This window comes from Triturus cristatus, chromosome 12 (assembly GCF_964204655.1).
Source record: "Triturus cristatus chromosome 12, aTriCri1.1, whole genome shotgun sequence".
NCBI lineage: Eukaryota > Metazoa > Chordata > Amphibia > Caudata > Salamandridae > Triturus > Triturus cristatus.
In genome coordinates this window covers 585315501-585339821 of record NC_140595.1, presented here as the reverse complement: position 1 = coordinate 585339821, position 24321 = coordinate 585315501, and the positions used below count along the sequence as shown (strand labels likewise).

At 50.7% G+C, this 24321-nt stretch overlaps 1 protein-coding gene across 3 annotated transcripts in view; it reads left to right on the top strand.

Annotated features, from left to right (window-relative positions):
- LOC146776322 (polycystin-1-like protein 2) overlaps positions 1-24321 on the top strand; it is a 508528-nt gene that overhangs the window by 300358 nt on the left and 183849 nt on the right. For all 3 annotated transcript variants that reach the window (XM_085637372.1, XM_085637374.1, XM_085637373.1), the window contains one exon: positions 11350-11496. In XM_085637372.1, the coding sequence (XP_085493498.1) occupies positions 11350-11496 (147 nt within the window). The remainder of the gene's footprint in view (positions 1-11349; positions 11497-24321) is intronic.

Here is a 24321-nt window from a genome sequence, read left to right as displayed (position 1 = left end):
TTTGTTGCAGTCCCATGTATGCGGTCAGGTGAATCCCAGCCGCATGGCCCCCATGAATTCAGGATGGTGCGTCCTCTACGGCAGGACGGCCGCACGTGAATGAAAGCTCAAAGTTGCCCATCAATTTTAAGGATGCACTCGCACTGTAGCAAGCTGAAAGCCATTTATTAGGTACAGACGTGCACCACACGCCAATACAATTCGCAGCTTAACGTGTCGATGAGCCTGACACTTTAAGAGATTAGTACTCTTTCCTCAGAGGCTCGACATATGTTTATATACTTCCATACATAGTACTCTTCCCAAGTGGGTACTTTTGAATATATTATTTTTAAAAGCCATTTGTGTAAACCTAGCATCAGTATTGTCCTCTGCTTGAGGCCATTTTATTTCTTTTTTGGCTTGGAGTCTGCTCTCCTATATCAGCCAAAAAACACCGTATCCAATCTGACACCTTCACTGTTGCAGACCTCTTCTGGGGGTTTTCTAAAGGACCTATAAAGCGCAACAGTGAAAAACAAATAACCACGTATTTCATAATCTCTAATTTTAATATCAAATCTTTCTTAATTATATGACCAAAAATGATAATAATCAACCACTCAAAACAAAATCTCTGTTATGTAAAAGTGTTACATATTTAATTACAAAATAAAAATCTGAATATTAATTGAAATTGGGAGATTACAAAGACAACACACTTAAATAATGTAAACCACAATTACACTTGCATGTACTTTGTCACTTCCTGGCCTCTTTGGGTGGTGGTCATGTCTGTCCACAGGGAAGGAAACTGACACCCAGAACAAAAGTTGTTGCACCAATCTGCACCTGATATAGAGCTGTGACTGATCACAGGTTCTGTCGGCTGTATAGTGGGCTGATGCCCCCTCTCCATTGCAACAGGCAGTGCTCTCTTCAGTAGCTTTGGGAATTGGTGTGGATCAAAGGAACTCCCACTGTTTTAAGTAAACTGAGCGTAGAGGTGAGGAGAGGATACCGAACGAGGACAGACCTGTGAGAATTATTATGATTGGAATCCTGCCTTGTTGAAGTAAACTGAGCGTAGAGGTGAGGAGAGGATACCGAACAAGAACGTACCTGTGAGAGTTATTATGATCAGAATCCTGCCTCTTGATTTGAGACCTTAAGCCTACAATCTAAATGAAAGGGACACTACAGGAGAAGGAGGAGGATCTGCGGAGTACTTCAAGGAACTGGCTTTTTGACCCTCTGCTGATGCGTGAGCTGCAAGGGTCAAAGGTAAGACCACGTGAGATGAGCAAGATGCAATTCATGGGCCCACATGAATTGGGAGAGAACAACTGTAGGACACCATATGCTGGGGGCAGAACTTGGGAGCTAGAAGACATGGTCAAGGCATCAGGAGCCATGCTCTGGGCCTGTGTGAGGAGCACTTGAGTATATATAAACAAAGAAGTCCAGGGATAAGAAAAAACAAAGAAAAAAGAACAATACAGTGGAGAATATAGTACCTGGATGATAGTTAGACTACTAATGTAAAGTCAGGATAGAAGTGTATAGCGCTGGGTACATTAGGAGATGTTGCGTCTTTACTACAGCATGCCATGTTATTTGACTTTAGTATTGCCTTTGAGGCTTTAGATGCTTTGGTGACCATATTATATCTATAGTAGCTCTTTGAGTCTATTCCACTATTGCATGTGGATGGGCTGCTTTACAGTAAGCCAACACTTCAGAAAAGCCCAGTCCCCCCTTTAGTACTGTTTAAGACGATAACCTCAAAGGGTTTCCCTACCAGACCATGTGTCCTGAAGATCCACAACCAGGGAAGTTAGCTACAGATGTGGCGGCATAAAGGCCACTCTCAATACTGAATGTTGACTATAAAATTCTTAGGGGGATACTGGTGCAGCAACTACTGCCCCCCATGACAGGGTTGATCCATGCCCACCAGTTGGGATTTATCCCTGGTTGATGCACGGCTCTTAATGTCAGGCGTTTGTTGGCTATCTTGCGGGATGGCCCATTACTTGCGAAATGGATGGGATGCATGTTTGTGGATATCAAAAAGACTTTCGCTAGTTTAGATTGGACCTTCCTTTGCTTTGATGGGCCTAGGCTGGCACTTTGTTGATTAGACTTTTCTGCTCTATGCGAGCCCGGTTGTGAGGATCCGCACAGGCATCACAAACTCTAAGCAGTGTGATGTAGAGCAAGGCACCCATCCGTGGTGCCCATTATCCCCCCTACTCTTTGCCCCAACAGTGGGACCCTTAGGCTGCAGAGCTTGAAGCTGGGTGCCCTATGCCAGCTCCGTGGGGTTTCCCACTTCATCTCACTTTATGCAGATGGTATGGTACTTTACCTCTACCTTCTACTACCTCGCCACCAAGACCTGGAACACCCTGCCCCTCCACCTCAGGCAATCCACGTCGTTGACCCAATTCAGTAAGGACCTCAAGACCTGGCTCTGCGACTGAACCTCCATGCCCAGATGGATCAGCAGCCTCTTCCCCCCAACCCAGCGCCTTGAGATCCTCACAGGTGAGTAGCCGCGCTATATAAACTCTTGATTGATACCTATATGACCTGTGCACAAAGCCCAAGAGGGCGGCGTGCTTTGTCACAGATTTTGGAGAGGACTCTGGCTTTGAGATGTGTTTGCTCAAGACCAGCATGTTTCCGGTCCGCGGAAATAGGGTTGGGCCTCCCGATTTGGGTGAGATGCGATTGGTGCCACTATTCGTGCTGTATCGGGGAGTTTGCATTTATTGCACACTCCCAAACTCTTAGAGCGTAATAAAGGGGTGGCGGTGACGACCTACCGGTTGAGCATTGGATTCTCGAAGACCTTGCCCCTGTCTGTAGCATGCTGCATAGCAGTGGCTAAGATGATGGTATTGCCTCGCCTCCTTTACTGTTTACTATTTAGTGGTCCTTCCATTAGTGATACTGCGAGCTATGTTTTGGTAACTGGACCCGATTCTGATAGACTTAATTGGGAACAAGGGCTGGCAGTTGATGACATTGGCCAGATTGTAATGAATGACCTGGGATGGTGGGCTAAATGCCCCTGATTTCAATTCTTATTAGCTGGCGGTGCAACTGCAGTGGTGCATGGGCGCTGGTTTCCGGGGATGTTGAGGATAGCTGTGGTCCCTTTTGCTTCAGCCTCGGCGGCCCCCTGCATGGGTCGGCATGACCTCCCGGTGCTCAGAATCTGCTGGCAGAGGGCGCTCAGAATGGCATGGATGGCATGGATATGGGCCCTGTACTTTCCAGACTTCCTGCTTCGGGCCCTCGTAGCGCAGTTAGAGGGAGTGAAGGGCGGATGCCTCCAGGATTGGGAGGTGGTGGAACTGGACATAGTGGGTGCACTATGTATGGATGGTATGTTACGGTTGTTTGAGGACTTACGTACAGACTTTGGCCTTCCGGCTGGACAGTTTCAGCTCTATGGCACCCTGACTGCGGCGGTACATAAGATTTGGGGGAGAGGATCAGAACTGCAGATGCTCCGCAGCTTTCAGTTCCTCTCTGCTGCCATTGATACACGCCGACTGGTCTCAGAGCTGTAGGGTGCACTGCTTGAGGACCTATGCTCTCCCCTTTCATTGTTACACGGACACTGGGATACTGACCTAAGCTCCCCACTGCCGGACAGGGACTGGATTAAGATGAGGGAGGTTGCGCCCAAAATCTCTCAAAATGCCTGGATCAGGCTCATGCATTTCTATGTCTTGCATCAAGCATACATCGCACCCCTAAAACTCAACATGTATTTCCCGCCAACCCTGCCAGACTGCCTGCGCTGCCATGATTATAATGGGGATATCCCCGACATGCTTTAGGGCTGCCCTCACTTGGCCTTACATTGGTCTGAAGTGGTGCGTATATTGACAGAGATTTCGGAGCAGCCCTTGACTACTCGGTTTATTGACCTTGCTCTGGCACTTGACAAACGACGCTGAATTATGCTGCACTGGAAACATGCTGAGGGACCCTGGGCTGCGGGATGGAAGGCGGATTTGATACACTGGTTTTCATGGGAGAGAGCGGCACTACTGCGAGAGGTGAGCCAGAGTAGGACGCCCATAGAGTTTGCACGAGCGTGGGACACGATTCTGGCTGATCTCCAGGGGGTGAGGCTGAGAGTCATGAGGATGCCGCTGGCTAGAAAGTCCACTGAGGGACGGATCTGGATCGCTGCTATGAAGCCCTTAGTAAGGTGCCAGGAAGACGTGTTTTGGGCCTAACTATCACCCTCACTGTTTGCACTGCTTTGGAGGACACTTGGAGGGGACTCACTGACAAGGAATACACACAGGGGGAGGGAGGGAGTGTGGAGTATTGGTTTGACCATGTCCTGATCCACTGACTTACTTTGGGAGGGGGGGGAGACGCTGCAGGGGGGTGGATGGGAGGTCGGGGGTTGCAATATATCTGGCTTATTGGGCTGTTTGATGACTGTGCGAGACCTCATCTGGTGGCCCTGGGTCCTTATATATGTATGAGGTGTACTGCCTGAGAACAATTACCACTCATAGTGGTATGTCATATACCCATAATTACTATATTTGATATGTTCTCTTATGCTGTGGTATGACTAAGCCGTTGGGTTGCAATGACAATTGCACTCTTGATGTTTTATGTTTAAAACGTTTTTATTGAAACAAAACAAACCATGGGGGAGGGGGATAGGAGGTTAGGGTACATATAATATAGTAAAAGAAAAAGATGCAACTCAAGAGGGTTGGCGAAGAGTAGCTCGGTGGTCCAGAGGAAAAGCACAGTAAATGAAAGGCAAGAAATGCACTCTGTGGGATCCCTGCGTGCATATCCAACACCCCAAATCTGAGCAATGAGAGCCAGCATCAACTCAACGAAGCACAATCCACCCCCCCCATCCCCCATCCCCCCAGTAAAAAAAAGAAGGAAAAAGAACAATACCCCAACCCCCCCGTCCTATGGTCCCGCGCCAGATTTATCCGCCCCAAAAAGCCCCGCACCCCCCCCCCCCCCCCCCCCCCCAAGGACCCCGTCTCACATGTGATCTAGTCCGCCGGGATCACCGGCGGCGTCAGCCTGAGAAGCCTAAGATACCTCGGACAGGTGAGCTCCCGGAATTCGGTGGACAGCAGCGCTAGAAAGGGTTGCCACAGCTCTTCAAATTGGTCTATCTCCCCCGCCACCGTAAGCGACAACTTCTCCATTCCCAGCACATGCCAAAGCCTATGCAACCAACCCGTGATGGAGGGGACAGTGGTGGTGCGCCAGTGGATAAGGATGTTCTGGACCGCAGACCCCAGCGCAATCGCGATCTGCCTACCCCTGCGGGACTTCAGTGGGTACATTAGGTCATTGGGGAGGCCCAGCAAGACATACGCCGGAAAGCGCGGCAGCTCTATCTCAAAGTGCTTATCCACCTCGTCCAAAACTTCCTTCCAGTAAGCGGTCAGCACGGGGCAGTCCCAAAGAATGTGTGAGAGCGTACCCTCCTGCCCGCAGCCCCGCCAGCACCCCTTGTCAGTGTGTCTATGCATTTCATACAGTCTCTCCGGGGTGTAGTACCAATAAGTGGACACCTTAGTAAAGGTCTCCGTAAGGCCCGTATGATATGCAGAGTGCCGCGCCCGATACGCAATTTTGTCCCATTCCTTGTGGCTGAGTGTCCTACCCAATTCTCTGTGCCAGCGCTCCCTCCCCGGGTTATAATAGTGAAACGGCGGGGGTTGTAGGTACTTGTACAGATCGGTAATTAGCTTAGCGTCGGAGTTCCGGGTAGCCAGCCACCTCTCATACGGTGTAATTTGACGAGCAGCGGTGCCACGCACCTGGGGCTGGAGGGCCCAATGCCGAACCTGCATGTAGCGCAATCTGTCCAGCTCCGTCAGGCCGAATTCCTGGCGAAGTTGCTGAAAAGGAATCACGCCCTCCGGTCCATAGATCTGGAAGAGCACCCTGCAGCCCACCTGCACCCAATGGGAAAAAACTCCTGGCTCCATCCCTGGGGAGAAGTCCGGGTTGCCCACTATGGGTGTGAACGGCGAAGGGAAGGTGGTGAGGCCCCGAGCCTCACAGACTGCATCCCACACCCTCAGGGGGACCCGCGTAACAAAGGAGGCGTAAAGGTTAGGGGGCCGATGCGCGCGGCGCAAGAATGGAACCTCTTGTAAGGTGCGGCCCGCCACTGCCTGGTCTTGAAAGAGCCAGTGTTTGTCGGACTCCCACCTGCTCCACTCCACCAGATATCGCAGCTGTGCCGCCTGAAAGTACTTACGGAGGTCCGGAATACCGAGACCCCCCGCCTCCGGAGCAAGCGTGGAGAGGACCCTCTTCATTCGTGGCTTGCGGCCCTGCCAGACAAAGCGGGAGATGTCAGCCTGCATTTGTCGTATCCAGCCCACCGGGGGCTGGAGAGGTAGGGCCCGGAAAAGATACAGTATCTGGGGCAACACCGTCATCTTAACCGCCGCGATTCGCCCCAGCCAGGACAGTAGGCCCTTACTCCAGCGGCCAAGCTCCTCCTTGATCTTCCTGCAGAGGGAGGTATAATTAGCCGTAACCATCTCCGGTAATGTGGGCGCCAGCAAAATCCCCAGGTATGGCACCGTGGACGAGGACCACTGCATGGGGAAGAGTCGCTGAAGGTCCCTCCTAGTGTCCGCAGCCAGGGACACGTCTAACGCCACACGACTTGCTCATATTCATTTTGAAGCCGGCCACACGTGCAAAGGCGTCCAGTTCCTGGAGGCAAGCAGGCAGCGACCTCCTAGGGTCGTCCAAAGTCAACAGGACATCGTCCGCATAGAGACTAACCGTGTGGACATACTGGCCCATCTGGACCCCAATAGCATCCGGGTTGTTGCGAATCCTCTGAGCAAACGGCTCCATGTAGAGGGCAAACAGAAGCGGCGAGAGGGGGCAGCCCTGCCTCGTGCCGCGTTCGATAGCAAATCCACCGGAGCTACACCCGTTGACCCGCACCGACGCTGAAGGATGCTTATAACAGTTGAATACCATGGTGCGGAACTTATCGCCGATTCCCAATTTCTTGAGAACCAGCTCGAGATACGGCCAGTGAACTCTGTCGAAGGCCTTCTCTGCATCAACGGACAGCAACATCCGCTCCCCCGGGACCCGCGAGGCCTTCTCCAGAACATGCGTCACCCGCTTGGTATTGTCAACCGTCTGTCTGCCGGGTACAAAGCCAGCCTGGTCCGCCTCCACCAATCCGGGGAGGTGTGGACCCAGCCTGGACGCTAGAATCCCCGTGTACAACTTGAGGTCGACATTTAAAAGCGAGATGGGTCGATACGAACCGCAGAAGGCCCGGTCCTTCCCAGGCTTCGGGATTACCGAGACCGTCGCCCTCAGGAGATCCGGTGGGATGGCTCCCGGTTCGGAGAAGGAATTAAATAGCCGAGTAAGGACAGGGGCCACAGCCGTGCAAAAAGTCTTGTAGAACAGAGACGTGTACCCGTCCGGGCCCGGGGCCTTACCATGCTTCAGCCGCGCAATAGCGGAAATCACTTCCTCAACATGGATATCCCGCTCCAGGTGGTCCGCCTGAGCAGGATCCAGCACCGGAAGGGTCACTGACTCCAAATAACCTTCGGCATCGCGCGGCGAGGAGGGCTCCTCAGCATACAGCGCCTCGTAGAAGCCGCGGAAAGATTCTGCTACCTCCGCGTCCCCGGAGATGACCACCCCGTCCGTACCCACCAGTTCCCTCACGACGCTACGCTGCTGCGTGACCCGGAGCCGGTGTGCTAGGAGCTTGCCACATTTGTCCCCCCCAGTGTAGAAGGCATGTTTCAAGCGCAAGGCGGCATACTCCGCCCTATCAAGATCCAGTGCCGACAGGAGCTTCCTCGCAGCCTTCAACTGCCTCCACACCCTTGGCGCCCCGGTGCGGCGGTGAACCTGCTCAAGCTCCCGGACCTGAACGGTCAGCTCGTCCCTCTTCCGTTGCCGCTCCCTATTTTCGGCTGAGGAGATGGAAATAAATTCCCCCCGGAGGACTGCCTTCAATGCCGCCCACTGTGTCGCCTGTGAGGTGTCGGTGTTGCTATTGTGAGTTAGGTAGTCCTGTATGACCTCCCCAATGCGCTTCACTACAGACTTTTTGTGTAAAAGGGTATCCCGAAGGCGCCACACCCCCCTAGAGGGGGAGGCCGCCGGCCACTTGAATACGCCGGCGACTGGTGAATGGTCAGACAGGGTCAGGACCCCAATGTCCGCCGCCGTGGCGGCGGCGCGCATCGGTCCACTCACCAGAAGATAGTCCAGCCGTGAGTAGGTTCGGTGTGCGTGTGAAAAGTAAGAGTAGTCCCTATCAGTGGGGTGCATGGAGCGCCAGAGGTCGTGTAAGTCCATTTCCGCAATCCGGGCCTTCACAGCCTGGGACAGTGCCCCCGTCTGCGGGGAGCGCTGCGCCGATCTGTCCATCACAGAATCGAAGACAATATTAAGGTCTCCCCCCAAAATGACGTGGCGGTCGGGAGAAGCAGTGACATCCACCAACACAGAGTCCAGGAAACGCTCTTGGTGGTCATTCGGGCTGTAAACGGAGCCGACTGTAAACGCTATGCTTCCTAAGCGCATGCGATACGCCAGAAGCCTCCCCTTCTGTTCAGCACACTTATACAAAACCTCCCCCCTAAAGGAGCTCGCTAGAAGGATGGCTACCCCCGCCGTCTTGTTCGCCGCCGAAGAGAAGAACTGGGTAGGGAACTTAGCAGAGCGCAGCCTATGGCAATCCCGGGACAATAAGTGGGTCTCCTGCAAGAGGCAAATGTCCGCCTGCGTCCCCTCCAGCAACGATAAGATCGCTCTGCGCTTCACAGGGTTATTCAGACCCTGAACATTAAGGGTCACTACCTTTAGGGCCGACATTCCTCTCGGGGATCAGGAACGCCGTGCAATGGGCAGGAGATCAGCGGGTGGGGCGCGCGGGGCAGCCGCGCGGGACAAGCCAAAACAGACCAAGCGTGGGCATGGACAACATCGGACGGGACCTCCCCAATCCCAGAACAACCCCTACACCCACCCAAAACACAACCCTGGCAACTAGCCAAACGCAAACTCAAACATCCCATTGTCCCAGTCAAGCCCCAAAACGGGCAAGTCCGTAGAAAAAAACGAAGTGGACATCCAGCCACTCACCTCCATCCGCTCCCCCCTGACCCCCCCGCCCCATACCCAGCATTTAAAGAAGCTAGAGGCATCTCCCCCCGGAGTGAGTGTTAGGCCGTCAAGGCCACGCCGGTGGAGCCGGCCGAGTCCCTGGCCGCCGCCCTCAAAGCGTCGGCCATGTCCGCCCTGATGGTAGGGGAATGAGGACGCCCTGCGCTGGCCGCCGATCGTCGCCTCGTCGACCTCCGCCGGCTCCGTCTCTCCGAGGGCCTCCACAACGGTGTAGCCCCTTCCTCCTCCGCCGCCGTAAGCCCCAGGACCCCACAAATGTCCTGCAAGGAGCGTAGCTGATGTAGCACCCCATTCCACCGGAAGATCAGGCGGAAGGGATGTCCCCAAGAGTACGGCGTCTCGTGTTCGCGCAAAAAGTCAGTGGCAATCCTGAAGGACCTGCGTTTCTGCAGCGTGATGGCGGAGAGGTCCTGATAAAGCGCCACTGGCCGCTCCCGGAAAGTCAGGGGCTGTTTCCTGCGGGCCTCAGTCATGATGCGTTCCTTCAGCGGGAAGTCGGGCAGGAAAGCCAAAATATCCGGTGGAGGTGCCGATGACTGGCGCTGCCGGCCAACCCTATGTGCCCTATCAATGCGAATAGGGAAGTCCACAGCTTCCCCCAGGATCTCTCGGAACAGGTCCCGCAAGTAGCCCCCCAGATCGGACCCCTCGTCTGCGGACGGCACACCACGCACTCGAATGTTGTTCCTCCGTGACCTGTTCTCAAGGTCCTCAGAGTGGGCCTGGAGCTCAACACACTGCTCCCGGAGGCGGAGAACGTCCTGTTGAAGATGGACTATCTCCTCATCCCGGCGTTGGGCCTCCGTCTCCACCGTTTCAACGCGCTCGCCAAGGCCCTCCACTTCCCTGCGCACTTCCCGGACCTCACTGGCCACTTCCCGTCTCAGTGTCTGGAAGTCCTCTTTGAGGGAGCTAAACAGTTCTTCCATAAAGGCCCTCGTGACCGGTGGCTCCCCCCCAGTCACATCCGCCGAGGCCCGGGAGGACCCCGGCGAAGGCTGTGTTCTGTCCCGCAGTTGCTGGGCCCTGCCAAGCATGTCCGGCAGGGTGCGGTCCCCCTTCTTCGAGCCGCCTCTTCCAGTCATCGCAAACACTGCGGTCGACGGGTCGGCACAGGTCCAGCCGCCCCAGGGATGCCCAGCCGCTGGCCAGCGCTCGACGTGGGGTCCCCCCGCAAGCCGAATCGCTGCGTCACAGGCGACAAGATGGCGGTCCAGTCCGGTCACCGCCAGCCACGGGTGCCCATCCGAGACAGCAATGGAAGCTACAGTGGGGGGCTCCTCATCAGCACGTCCCTCAGAGAGTCAGCCCGGCAGCAGCGACGGACACATACACCCACCAGCAAGGGCTCCGGTGAAGGCCAACACCACTGATCCCTCGGGAACAAAATGGCGGCAGGGCGGGGCAGGGCAGAACGACCAGGCCCGGCGACACCACCGGGGCCCCCTAAGCGCACAGCAATCAGATAGGTTCCACCGCCGGTTTCAGTCTGTCACTCGCAAGGGCCCAGATGGTCCGACCCCAACAGAGAGTCCGCCGTACTTCGGCCAAGGGACAGGGGCCCACACAGTGCGAAGTGTCGCCGACACAAGTCTGAGTGCCAAAGCACCCGTCCTAAGTCTTCCGCACCGCCGGTTCCCAGCCCACAGAGCTCCTTCACCCTCCGTCGAGCGACGGGCCAGACTTCCTCCAGATCGCAGCTTTCAGCACCAGGCCCAGCCGAGGCGCCCGGACAGCACTCCGATGCGCTCCGCCTCCCAGGCCCTCCGTCGCTCCTCGTACTCGATCGGACTTTTGGGGGACTTCCCCCGAGGCGATCCGAACCAAAGCGACAGCAACGTGCGCGCCAGGTGCTCCGCCGCACTCCCCTCACACGCTGAGCCTCAGCGGGGGGAGAAAAGCGTAAGAAAAGGGCTCAAGCTCGGCCGGGCCGGAGGAGCTACGGGAGGAAGCGTCCGCTCACCCCGCCATCTTGGCCACGCCCCCACTCTTGATGTTTTAATGTATAATTGGGAATTACCAATAGAGCTGTATGTTAAATGACAATAAAACTCTGTTTAAAAATAAATAACTGTGTCCTGATGATCCACCAAAAAGTCTTTTGGAGATGGATCTAAAATGTTTAATTTCTCTTTCTACCCCTCATGCTGTTAGGTATGTTCTCCAAGTGACGATACAAGACCTGGAACAACGGCAACGCTGGCATTTTCTCTGCAACACATGGCTGGCCGAACAGCCTAAAGGCATCTCCCTTAGCATGTCCTTCCCAGCAGCAGACAAGGAGGAGCTCACAAGTTTCAGGTAAGCACATTGTGGTGTAAATTAGCATTTATCTGTTTATGGCAGTTTGAGTAGCCCTCCGTCTCACAATGCTGATATCTCAGTGAGTGCCCTTGATCCACTTGCTGGAAGACAGTTTCTTCACTGACTTGGGAGTCAAACATCTACAGAAGGGCTCCTGCAGTAACGGTCTTACTTACATTCACGCTATCCAAAGCTTCTTTTTCAATGGGGAACCATCACCCACAGGAGACCCCAGTACCTCTTCACCTCTGCTTCGCCCTATGGCAACCATGCATCTGGCCGAAAGGACCACTGCTGTAGCCAAAAAGGCCATTGCAAAAGTACAGTTTGAGGACAGCCTGGGGTGCATAACATCAGCAGCAGGCAAGGAGCAAAATCTCCAGCAGCTTGTGGCTGCATCTCTTGGCTGAAAGCCACTCAGATCCATGTGATGTCATCAAGTCCACCAGCTGTTTGGACTTTTCAGGAGCTTGAAGTCAGAAAAACAGCTGAATTTTAATGCCACTGTGATTCATATTTCTTCCTTTTCTGCTGCCAACTTGCCAACAAGAGGTGACTCCTGTGGAGTTCCTTAGTGCTCAGCACTCAGGATGCTGTAGCACAGTGGTCAAGGTCTAGGACAGGGCAGCAAATAGGGCAGTGATCTGTAGAACCGATGTGCTTCCCTAATAAAGACTAAATGTATCTTAGGGAGGAACTAAGATTTTCTGCTTTCCACATGCACACACCTCAGCCCTGTCAACTTTGCTGACATTAGACCGGCCACAGTTTTCTCAGCCATTGGTTTCCAGTTCAGCTCTGGTAGTTATCTGTTTTGAATTGTATTTTCCAAACCTAGCTTACTATAAATGCAAATATGAAGTCAACACTTTCTTCAGGATCCAGTAGCTGTGTGAGACATGGTCTAACTTCTTCAGCAATCTTCACTCTATTACTTCAAGTAAGAATTATTTAGCCTTATTTTATTTTAAAGCAATCTTGTAGCAGAGCTACTCCATGACAGCTTACGCTTCTCCATATATAATGTCATACCATCTCCAAAAAAGTTGAGAACCTTTTCCAATCTCTGGCATTTCAGCAAAAACCAAGATGCCACTTTGGAAAAAGGCATCTAGATCCATGTCCCCAAATAACACATCCATCAACCTTTTAGAATACGGAGGTAGCTGACACCAGTCTACATGGCATGTGAAGACACCGGAATGCTCCTCCAACAGGTGTTATAAACGTTCTGAGATGATGACAATTCAATGATAACTCTGCCTGATGGTAGGCTGCTAAAAAGCCTAAAACTATTTTTGCTTGGTTGAATTGAACACAATTTAACTGATTTAGAACATTATTTCTTTTCCTTGCTCAGTAGACTAGCAACAATTTTGTCTAGAATTTAAAAAAGTAATACCTGGTGCAGTTAACCTTAGATTTTAGTTTAATCTGAAACAAGTGAAAGTGGGGACTTTCAAAGATGCTTTATGATGTGAATTGGAATCTCCCTTATCTGACAAGGCATGTTCATGGCACAAAGCCAAATGTTTCAGAATGCTTCAGTTTAAACTGCAGATAACATGGGACCAAGGTCTGTCTTCCAAGTGTTTTAAAAAATATATATATATATTAAACTTACCTCCATACTAACAATTTAGCTCTTTTTGGAAAAAGAACGCACAGTTCTCTTGTATGGATTAGATATGACACTAATCCCAGTTTCACATAGCACATAAACATATACTTCTGCATGCAGATTCCTCACCTGTATACCAACCCCCAGGTGTCAGACTAGATCCCGAAACTTAAAAGCTTGGAGGCCGCCAGTAGTGGGCGCTGCATTCGGTTGGTGCCAGAAGTCACGTCAGATGATGCCACTGAGCCCATATAACCCCCACCCTGGCATACTGACATCAGTTCCCTTTTTTCTGCACCTTGGATGCGGATCTAGAGCTTCTCCTATGAGAAAAATCTTTCCTCACAAAATCTGTAGTCGCAGTACCTTCTTTAAAAAACATGTGTACCCCTAAAAAGTCAGGGTTTAAGCCTTGCAGGGACTGGGAAGGTCAAATGTTCATCACATAACCCCCTGCCATTTGTCTATGGTGTCTGGCTTCTGACCGTGACTCTAAGTCATGTTCTCCTTGCCTCAGTATGTATCCTAAGGCCATTAGGGAACATGAGGCGAAACTATTTATGGGCCAGGCAAAAGATGACCGGCGCCACTGAAATCAGTCCCAACGGTCCCAATCTCCATTGATTTAGTTTGGGAACCGGCACCATAAACATTAGAAAAAGGACAAGATTTGGCCTATGGGTAGGTCTCCTCAAGGTTGTTCCTCTCCAACAGGACCCTTATCCTCGGAGCTGGAGCTTGTCCTTATCCCCACAGAGGATTCTCTGTGCAGTCCTGCTTCCCCTGAGGAACCGTCTTCGGACCGACCTCCAGCCCCGACACCAGTGATTCCTTTGCGGCCCCCCAGCGGCACTCCACGACTTTCTGGTGCATGGTGTGGATCCTGCAATGTTTCTCAATGTCATTTGTGCCATTTTCACCAGGGGTGTCGCTGCCTTCCAGCCCCCCTCAAGGCCTGATCAAGCCACACCGCTTCCCACTCTTCATGTCCTTCGGGCCGTTCTTGCAGAGCCAATACCATATTGCGTTGATCCGACACGTTGCTTCATGGCGTCACAAGTGGTGCAGACACCTCTACCACCATCTACACCACCTCCTCCAGCCCCGGATACCGAGCCACCAGCAGCCCGATGTCAAGCCAAGAGTCCACTCATGTCGAGGTAGCCAGAGAATTCTTGAAGTGGAGGGGTATAGAGCCTGCCTCCGTGAAATTTTCTGAACTGACTCTGATGTACAGGAGCAGTTTTCTGACAGCAATCCCATGTAAGAACCCCTGGATTTTCTAGGACTGTCCTCTGCAAGTGGGCTAGGCGCCTCGGCGGAACTCGCTATGGATTATACCACTGAGCCACCTACTCTAGTGGTTGTCACACTCTACAATGTAAATGCTCAAGGCTGCTGAGGTGCTGGACCTGAAATTGCCTGCAACTAAATTTAATGGCCTGTCTGAGGTTCTACTTCCTTCGGTGGCTTCAGCTGAGCTGTTTTTCCCTTTCAATGAGGCTCTGTTAGACTTAATGCTTGTGGCATGGGAGAAACCCTCTTCATCGCCAGCAGTGAATTGCCTCGTAGCCTGCTGATATCAGTCGGCTAATGGCTACCAAGCCTTCTTAACTTCTCATCCATCCCAAGAAAACCTAGTCATACTAGCCTCTTGCTCAGGGACACAATCGAGTGGCATCTTTTGACATTCCCTTCTGACAGGTAAACTAAACGGGTGGAGGCTTGGGTGGGGAAAGTCTTTTCAGCAGGGAGCCTGGCCCTCAAATCCCTTAATGCAAATAACTTGCTTGCTAGATAAAACCATGCTTTGTGGGACATGGGGAAAATGATACTTCCTCATATACCACCCGATATGAAAGAACACTTCCAAGAAGTCATAGTGGATGGCTAGAATGCTTTGTGGCACATCAAAGCCTAGCTTGGAAACCACGGATTCGGTCACCAGAGCAATGGGCACCTCCATCTCAGTAAGACATCATGCTTGGATTCAGACATTGAATTTTCCTCGGATGTCCAAGCCGTTCATATAGATCTTCATTCAATGGCATTTCGCTCTTTGGAGATAAAGTAGGTTCTGCACTGTAAAGGTTTAAGGCTTGCAAAGCCACTGTGAGATTCTTGGGCTTGCAGCCTCCGCCTGATTGGAACTATAGAAGCTCTTGTTGCTTTTAGGCTTTGTAAGAGTAGTCTCCTTTCGTCTACGTCAGTACTCACCATTGCTCCTGCAGCAACAACAGCAGCTGAACCTGCTCGTCAGACAGTACGAAGGCCATGGCAAGGTAAAAGTTTAGGGATCTACTTTGTAACCCTCCTCATCCTCCTCCACAGCGCCCCATGGAAAGCAGGCCTAGTTCTCTTCCCAAAACCCCATGGGCGGCTTGTGGGTTGAAGGGTGTCCTATTTTTCACACGCCTGAAGGCCACCATCTGTCCATCCTATAGTTAGAGGTGGCAGCTCTCCTTCTCAAAGGAGTATTGGAGCTAATGCCAGAGAATAAAAAGTGGCAAGGTTGATACGCACAATACTTTCTGGTCCCCAAGAAGGATGGCGGTCTCCGCCCTGTCCTGGATCTCAGGAGCCTGAGCTTCTTCCTAAAAAAAAAAAAGGTCAAAATGCTGATCCTAGCTCAAGTTCTACTGGCGTTGGAGCTTGGAGACTGGATGATATCCCTAGACTTGCAGGATGTGTACTTCCATATTCCTATCTTGCGTTCTCATCGGAAGTACTTGTGATTTTTGGTGGGCTCTGTCCACTACCAATTTGCAGTGCTAACCTTTGGACTGACATCAGCACCTCAAGTCTTCACGAAGGTGATGGCAGTGGTGGAGGCCCATCTCAAAAGGTTAGGCATCCTGATCTTTTTGTACCTGGGCGACTGGCTCCTCAAAGCCAATTCACCAGAGTTGGTGTTGCGCCATTTAGAGTCGACGGCATCACGACCTGGGCTTTTTGATCAACAAGCCAAAATCTCACTTGCAGCCCTCCTAATAAATCCAGTTGATAAGGTCAGTAGTGGACACCAACATTCTGTGTGCCTTCCCACCTTCACAGAGAGTCCAAGACATCCTGGAAATTACTTTCTTCTTCCAAACAGGTGCAATGATTCCAGTCCAAAGAGTCTAGCGGTTCCTAGGTCTACTGGCTTGCTGCATTCTCCTATTCATGCTTGCACATTAGCACATCTGGGTCCTGCAGTGGTGCTTCCGCAGGCAGTGGCCACAGCATTGGGGAGATTTGGCAGACTCCATTGTGACAGTTTCTTCACTGACTTGGGAGTCAAACATCTACAGAAGGGCTCCTGCAGTAACGGTCTTACTTACATTCACGCTATCCAAAGCTTCTTTTTCAATGGGGAACCATCACCCACAGGAGACCCCAGTACCTCTTCACCTCTGCTTCGCCCTATGGCAACCATGCATCTGGCCGAAAGGACCACTGCTGTAGCCAAAAAGGCCATTGCAAAAGTACAGTTTGAGGACAGCCTGGGGTGCATAACATCAGCAGCAGGCAAGGAGCAAAATCTCCAGCAGCTTGTGGCTGCATCTCTTGGCTGAAAGCCACTCAGATCCATGTGATGTCATCAAGTCCACCAGCTGTTTGGACTTTTCAGGAGCTTGAAGTCAGAAAAACAGCTGAATTTTAATGCCACTGTGATTCATATTTCTTCCTGTTCTGCTGCCAACTTGCCAACAAGAGGTGACTCCTGTGGAGTTCCTTAGTGCTCAGCACTCAGGATGCTGTAGCACAGTGGTCAAGGTCTAGGACAGGGCAGCAAATAGGGCAGTGATCTGTAGAACCGATGTGCTTCCCTAATAAAGACTAAATGTATCTTAGGGAGGAACTAAGATTTTCTGCTTTCCACATGCACACACCTCAGCCCTGTCAACTTTGCTGACATTAGACCGGCCACAGTTTTCTCAGCCATTGGTTTCCAGTTCAGCTCTGGTAGTTATCTGTTTTGAATTGTATTTTCCAAACCTAGCTTACTATAAATGCAAATATGAAGTCAACACTTTCTTCAGGATCCAGTAGCTGTGTGAGACATGGTCTAACTTCTTCAGCAATCTTCACTCTATTACTTCAAGTAAGAATTATTTAGCCTTATTTTATTTTAAAGCAATCTTGTAGCAGAGCTACTCCATGACAGCTTACGCTTCTCCATATATAATGTCATACCATCTCCAAAAAAGTTGAGAACCTTTTCCAATCTCTGGCATTTCAGCAAAAACCAAGATGCCACTTTGGAAAAAGGCATCTAGATCCATGTCCCCAAATAACACATCCATCAACCTTTTAGAATACGGAGGTAGCTGACACCAGTCTACATGGCATGTGAAGACACCGGAATGCTCCTCCAACAGGTGTTATAAACGTTCTGAGATGATGACAATTCAATGATAACTCTGCCTGATGGTAGGCTGCTAAAAAGCCTAAAACTATTTTTGCTTGGTTGAATTGAACACAATTTAACTGATTTAGAACATTATTTCTTTTCCTTGCTCAGTAGACTAGCAACAATTTTGTCTAGAATTTAAAAAAGTAATACCTGGTGCAGTTAACCTTAGATTTTAGTTTAATCTGAAACAAGTGAAAGTGGGGACTTTCAAAGATGCTTTATGATGTGAATTGGAATCTCCCTTATCTGACAAGGCATGTTCATGGCACAAAGCCAAATGTTTCAGAATGCTTCAGTTTAAACTGCAGATAACATGGGACCAAGGTCTGTCTTCCAAGTGTTTTAAAAAATATATATATATATTAAACTTACCTCCATACTAACAATTTAGCTCTTTTTGGAAAAAGAACGCACAGTTCTCTTGTATGGATTAGATATGACACTAATCCCAGTTTCACATAGCACATAAACATATACTTCTGCATGCAGATTCCTCACCTGTATACCAACCCCCAGGTGTCAGACTAGATCCCGAAACTTAAAAGCTTGGAGGCCGCCAGTAGTGGGCGCTGCATTCGGTTGGTGCCAGAAGTCACGTCAGATGATGCCACTGAGCCCATATAACCCCCACCCTGGCATACTGACATCAGTTCCCTTTTTTCTGCACCTTGGATGCGGATCTAGAGCTTCTCCTATGAGAAAAATCTTTCCTCACAAAATCTGTAGTCGCAGTACCTTCTTTAAAAAACATGTGTACCCCTAAAAAGTCAGGGTTTAAGCCTTGCAGGGACTGGGAAGGTCAAATGTTCATCACATAACCCCCTGCCATTTGTCTATGGTGTCTGGCTTCTGACCGTGACTCTAAGTCATGTTCTCCTTGCCTCAGTATGTATCCTAAGGCCATTAGGGAACATGAGGCGAAACTATTTATGGGCCAGGCAAAAGATGACCGGCGCCACTGAAATCAGTCCCAACGGTCCCAATCTCCATTGATTTAGTTTGGGAACCGGCACCATAAACATTAGAAAAAGGACAAGATTTGGCCTATGGGTAGGTCTCCTCAAGGTTGTTCCTCTCCAACAGGACCCTTATCCTCGGAGCTGGAGCTTGTCCTTATCCCCACAGAGGATTCTCTGTGCAGTCCTGCTTCCCCTGAGGAACCGTCTTCGGACCGACCTCCAGCCCCGACACCAGTGATTCCTTTGCGGCCCCCCAGCGGCACTCCACGACTTTCTGGTGCATGGTGTGGATCCTGCAATGTTTCTCAATGTCATTTGTGCCATTTTCACCAGGGGTGTCGCTGCCTTCCAGCCCCCCTCAAGGCCTGATCAAGCCACACCGCTTCCCACTCTTCATGTCCTTCGGGCCGTTCTTGCAGAGCCAATACCATATTGCGTTGATCCGACACGTTGCTTCATGGCGTCACAAGTGGTGCAGACACCTCTACCACCATCTACACCACCTCCTCCAGCCCCGGATACCGAGCCACCAGCAGCCCGATGTCAAGCCAAGAGTCCACTCATGTCGAGGTAGCCAGAGAATTCTTGAAGTGGAGGGGTATAGAGCCTGCCTCCGTGAAATTTTCTGAACTGACTCTGATGTACAGGAGCAGTTTTCTGACAGCAATCCCATGTAAGAACCCCTGGATTTTCTAGGACTGTCCTCTGCAAGTGGGCTAGGCGCCTCGGCGGAACTCGCTATGGATTATACCACTGAGCCACCTACTCTAGTGGTTGTCACACTCTACAATGTAAATGCTCAAGGCTGCTGAGGTGCTGGACCTGAAATTGCCTGCAACTAAATTTAATGGCCTGTCTGAGGTTCTACTTCCTTCGGTGGCTTCAGCTGAGCTGTTTTTCCCTTTCAATGAGGCTCTGTTAGACTTAATGCTTGTGGCATGGGAGAAACCCTCTTCATCGCCAGCAGTGAATTGCCTCGTAGCCTGCTGATATCAGTCGGCTAATGGCTACCAAGCCTTCTTAACTTCTCATCCATCCCAAGAAAACCTAGTCATACTAGCCTCTTGCTCAGGGACACAATCGAGTGGCATCTTTTGACATTCCCTTCTGACAGGTAAACTAAACGGGTGGAGGCTTGGGTGGGGAAAGTCTTTTCAGCAGGGAGCCTGGCCCTCAAATCCCTTAATGCAAATAACTTGCTTGCTAGATAAAACCATGCTTTGTGGGACATGGGGAAAATGATACTTCCTCATATACCACCCGATATGAAAGAACACTTCCAAGAAGTCATAGTGGATGGCTAGAATGCTTTGTGGCACATCAAAGCCTAGCTTGGAAACCACGGATTCGGTCACCAGATTAATGGGCACCTCCATCTCAGTAAGACATCATGCTTGGATTCAGACATTGAATTTTCCTCGGATGTCCAAGCCGTTCATATAGATCTTCATTCAATGGCATTTCGCTCTTTGGAGATAAAGTAGGTTCTGCACTGTAAAGGTTTAAGGCTTGCAAAGCCACTGTGAGATTCTTGGGCTTGCAGCCTCCGCCTGATTGGAACTATAGAAGCTCTTGTTGCTTTTAGGCTTTGTAAGAGTAGTCTCCTTTCGTCTACGTCAGTACTCACCATTGCTCCTGCAGCAACAACAGCAGCTGAACCTGCTCGTCAGACAGTACGAAGGCCATGGCAAGGTAAAAGTTTAGGGATCTACTTTGTAACCCTCCTCATCCTCCTCCACAGCGCCCCATGGAAAGCAGGCCTAGTTCTCTTCCCAAAACCCCATGGGCGGCTTGTGGGTTGAAGGGTGTCCTATTTTTCACACGCCTGAAGGCCACCATCTGTCCATCCTATAGTTAGAGGTGGCAGCTCTCCTTCTCAAAGGAGTATTGGAGCTAATGCCAGAGAATAAAAAGTGGCAAGGTTGATACGCACAATACTTTCTGGTCCCCAAGAAGGATGGCGGTCTCCGCCCTGTCCTGGATCTCAGGAGCCTGAGCTTCTTCCTAAAAAAAAAAAAGGTCAAAATGCTGATCCTAGCTCAAGTTCTACTGGCGTTGGAGCTTGGAGACTGGATGATATCCCTAGACTTGCAGGATGTGTACTTCCATATTCCTATCTTGCGTTCTCATCGGAAGTACTTGTGATTTTTGGTGGGCTCTGTCCACTACCAATTTGCAGTGCTAACCTTTGGACTGACATCAGCACCTCAAGTCTTCACGAAGGTGATGGCAGTGGTGGAGGCCCATCTCAAAAGGTTAGGCATCCTGATCTTTTTGTACCTGGGCGACTGGCTCCTCAAAGCCAATTCACCAGAGTTGGTGTTGCGCCATTTAGAGTCGACGGCATCACGACCTGGGCTTTTTGATCAACAAGCCAAAATCTCACTTGCAGCCCTCCTAATAAATCCAGTTGATAAGGTCAGTAGTGGACACCAACATTCTGTGTGCCTTCCCACCTTCACAGAGAGTCCAAGACATCCTGGAAATTACTTTCTTCTTCCAAACAGGTGCAATGATTCCAGTCCAAAGAGTCTAGCGGTTCCTAGGTCTACTGGCTTGCTGCATTCTCCTATTCATGCTTGCACATTAGCACATCTGGGTCCTGCAGTGGTGCTTCCGCAGGCAGTGGCCACAGCATTGGGGAGATTTGGCAGACTCCATTGTGATCTCCCCAGCACTGCGTCGGAAGTACCTTGATGGGGAAATTAGGTGAACTTCACTCATGGGATGGCCTTCACTCCTCCGCCAGCTGTAGCTACAGTTGTAATGGATGCCTCACTCTGAGTGGGCTGTTCCTGCAAGATCTGGAGACCAGGGTCCTCTGGTCTCCGGAAGAGCAGCTGTTTCACATCAGTCTGCTGGAATTGTGGGCAATTCATCTGGCGCTCAAGACCTTCCTCCCCTCCATTGTCAGTCCGGTCCAGATCTTCACGGACAACATGACGGTGATGTGGTGTATCAACAAGCAAGGGGGAGTAAGGTCTCACCTCATTTGTCTGGAAGCATTGAGACTGTGGTCTTGAGCACACCGCCAAGGGACAATTTGAGCCAATGTCATCTTGCTAATCACGAGTGGTGTCTTTTGCCAGAGGTAGCCCAGAATATCTTCACCCAGTGGGCCACTCCTCAAGTAAACAGGTTGCCTTCTTGGAAAATGCTCAGTACCTCCAGTTTTGAGCCCTCCAGTATCCGGTGAAGGGAGCCTTAGGGGACGTGTTTCAGGTGAAGTGGAACTTTCAGCTGCACTACGCATTCCCTCCAATATCTTTAATTCCTCTGGTTTTGAGGAAGACAGGCCAAGACTGGGTGTGAGAAGCTGGCTAGGTATATGATGTTCACTAATGTAATGAGGTGGCGAAGTGAGCTAAAGAATGATGATGGATTCAACCCAGATCTGTGACTGGGGGTGAGTGTCTGAAATGTTTCAACGCTCCATCCATCATCTCCTTGTGTTTGCTTTGTTCGCCCCAAGTTGGCAGGGTATGACCAGACGTGGGTCACTTGCTCACTTTGCCACTGGATTCAAGCTAGCCTGGCTGATGAAGGGTGTTACCCAGAAACCGGTCCCATGATGCTTGTTTCCAGTTCAGGGAAGACCTGGCTTGGCAGTTCGGGCTGGACTGTTCCCATAAGGCACAGGGTCAAGACTGATTTGCATATAGCTGGGTCTGAACTGAGGTGGCGAAGTGAGCTAAAGAATGATGATGGATTCAACCCAGATCTGTGACTGGGGTGAGTGTGCGAAAGGCTCCGTCCATCATGTCCTTGTGTTCGCTAATGTAAGCGGGCACCTTGCATCAGTCCAGACAACCCTTATGGTGATTAAAGAGGTCTTAGACAACCTTAGAAAGCTCTCTAAGTGGTAGCTGTGGAGAGCAGCATTCAGGCTGAGTCAAGAAGGAGTGTTGAGCAGCTTGTTTTACCAGAATGCAATCTTGTAGTATAGATTATAGATTAAGTGAAAAAGAACCACACAAGGTATTTATAAAAATATGTATTTATCATATAGTACTCCCTAACACGTTTAGATATTTCCCACCCAGAGGAAATCACAATGCACACAACAGTTTGCAAAGAAATACAGTAAATAGCACAGAATACACAGAAGATCCCCGGAAGGCCAAACCATATGCTACGAAAGTGGTATAAGAACCACGACTCGGGTCAAGACAAGGTAGAGAGGACATGGAAGTGCTAGGGACCCACGGAACCAACCAAGGTGAGTAGATAGGGACCCCAAGGAGAGCGTGTGTAGTGTGGGAACACGACTGCGTGCTCCATACAACTCTACGTGTAAATCGCGGTTGCATTTTTAAAGATTAAGGACCCTTCCCAGTGGACCCCAAAGAAACCCCGTGGAAGACAGAAAGTTGGAGAGCCACTCCACCCGTGGATACCCTAGTACCCACGTTACCTACATCAGGAGAGCCGAGTGCATAGGTGTGAAGTGGTTTCGGAATCCGCAGTTGAACTCAATGGAGGACTTCAGGAAAGTGCTGCTGCTGAAGAAGGAGAAAGTGTCCGGTGGAATCAGAAGGTGGATTTTAAATAAGAGGTACCTGCAAGCAGAGGGGACAGAGTCTATGTCACTCAGGAGTGACCAGGAGATCTGGAAGACGAATGCCCATCAATGTCGGGAGTTGCCGGAGAGTTGACGAGGACCTTGACTCTGCAGCTGTGAGGACCAGGCGACGCTGAGGAAGACCAGGAGCCATGCACAAGCTGTCCCACGTCGGATGTTTAGTGCTGAGGGGTCGGTGTCTGGCAGGAGCACCAACAAACCTTGGCAAATGCAACCAATGCAGAAGTCGAAGTAGGTACAAGGTCCAGGGGACTCACCACAAGCAGGGGAGTCAGGGCAGGCCCTGAGCAATCAGGGCAGCCCAACAGAAACAAAGGTGACCCTCAATGGACCCACAGGCCAGAGGCACTGGAGTAACGAGAGGACCTCGAGCAGCTCATCAAATGATGCAGGCCACAATGCAAAACGATGCAGTGTGGCTGAAGATTCTGGTCACTGGAGATGCTCAAGGTTGGGGATACTTGGAGCCCGAAGATCTTCTTGAAAGGAAGCCAATAAACCTTTGCAACAGCAAGTTGACGCTGTGTACAAGGGTTCAGTTATTGCAGCCTCCACGAGGGATACTGGCCTCAAACTTGGTAAGAGTGCAGGGCAGGCCTCGGAAGCTGTGGAGAACCACCACCTGTGTTGCAGAACCTTACGGAGTCCGGAGGAGCTCAGGATCAGCAGACCGGTCAACTTAGTTGCGCTGCCTGCGAATACAGGGAAGTGACTTCTTCACTTCAGGGGAGATTCCTTCAGGTGTCTTTGATGACCACAGGCCTTGGAAGGTTCCTGTATGCACAGGCACAGACGATGCAGCAGCCTGGAAGGGAGACTAAGTCGAGCCCAAACGAAGTCCAGCGAAGTCCAGAGTGCTCAGATGGTAGAAGAAGAAGTGGTCTGATGTATGTAAGTTAGCGCACACCAACTGTTGTAATAGCGAATGACAATTAATACAATTATAAATATGAAGCGTGCAACTCAGAAACGAGGAAGCCCACCTCGCAAAATTACATGAAAACTGCTGGTGAACTGACACCAGTGTACTGAGTGCACAGCTGAGACACTGCAGAAAACAAATATATCACTGATATATTTGTTTTCTGCAGTGTCTCAGCTGTGCACTCAGTACACTGGTGTCAGTTCACCAGCAGTTTTCAAGAAGAAGAAGTGGTGTCTGTAGGAAGGTGGATATCTGACTATGGTTACCCCCAACTTTTTGCCTAGTGTCTAGCTGGTTTTTCGACTTAGTTGGCCTGAGATCCTGCCATTCAGGGTC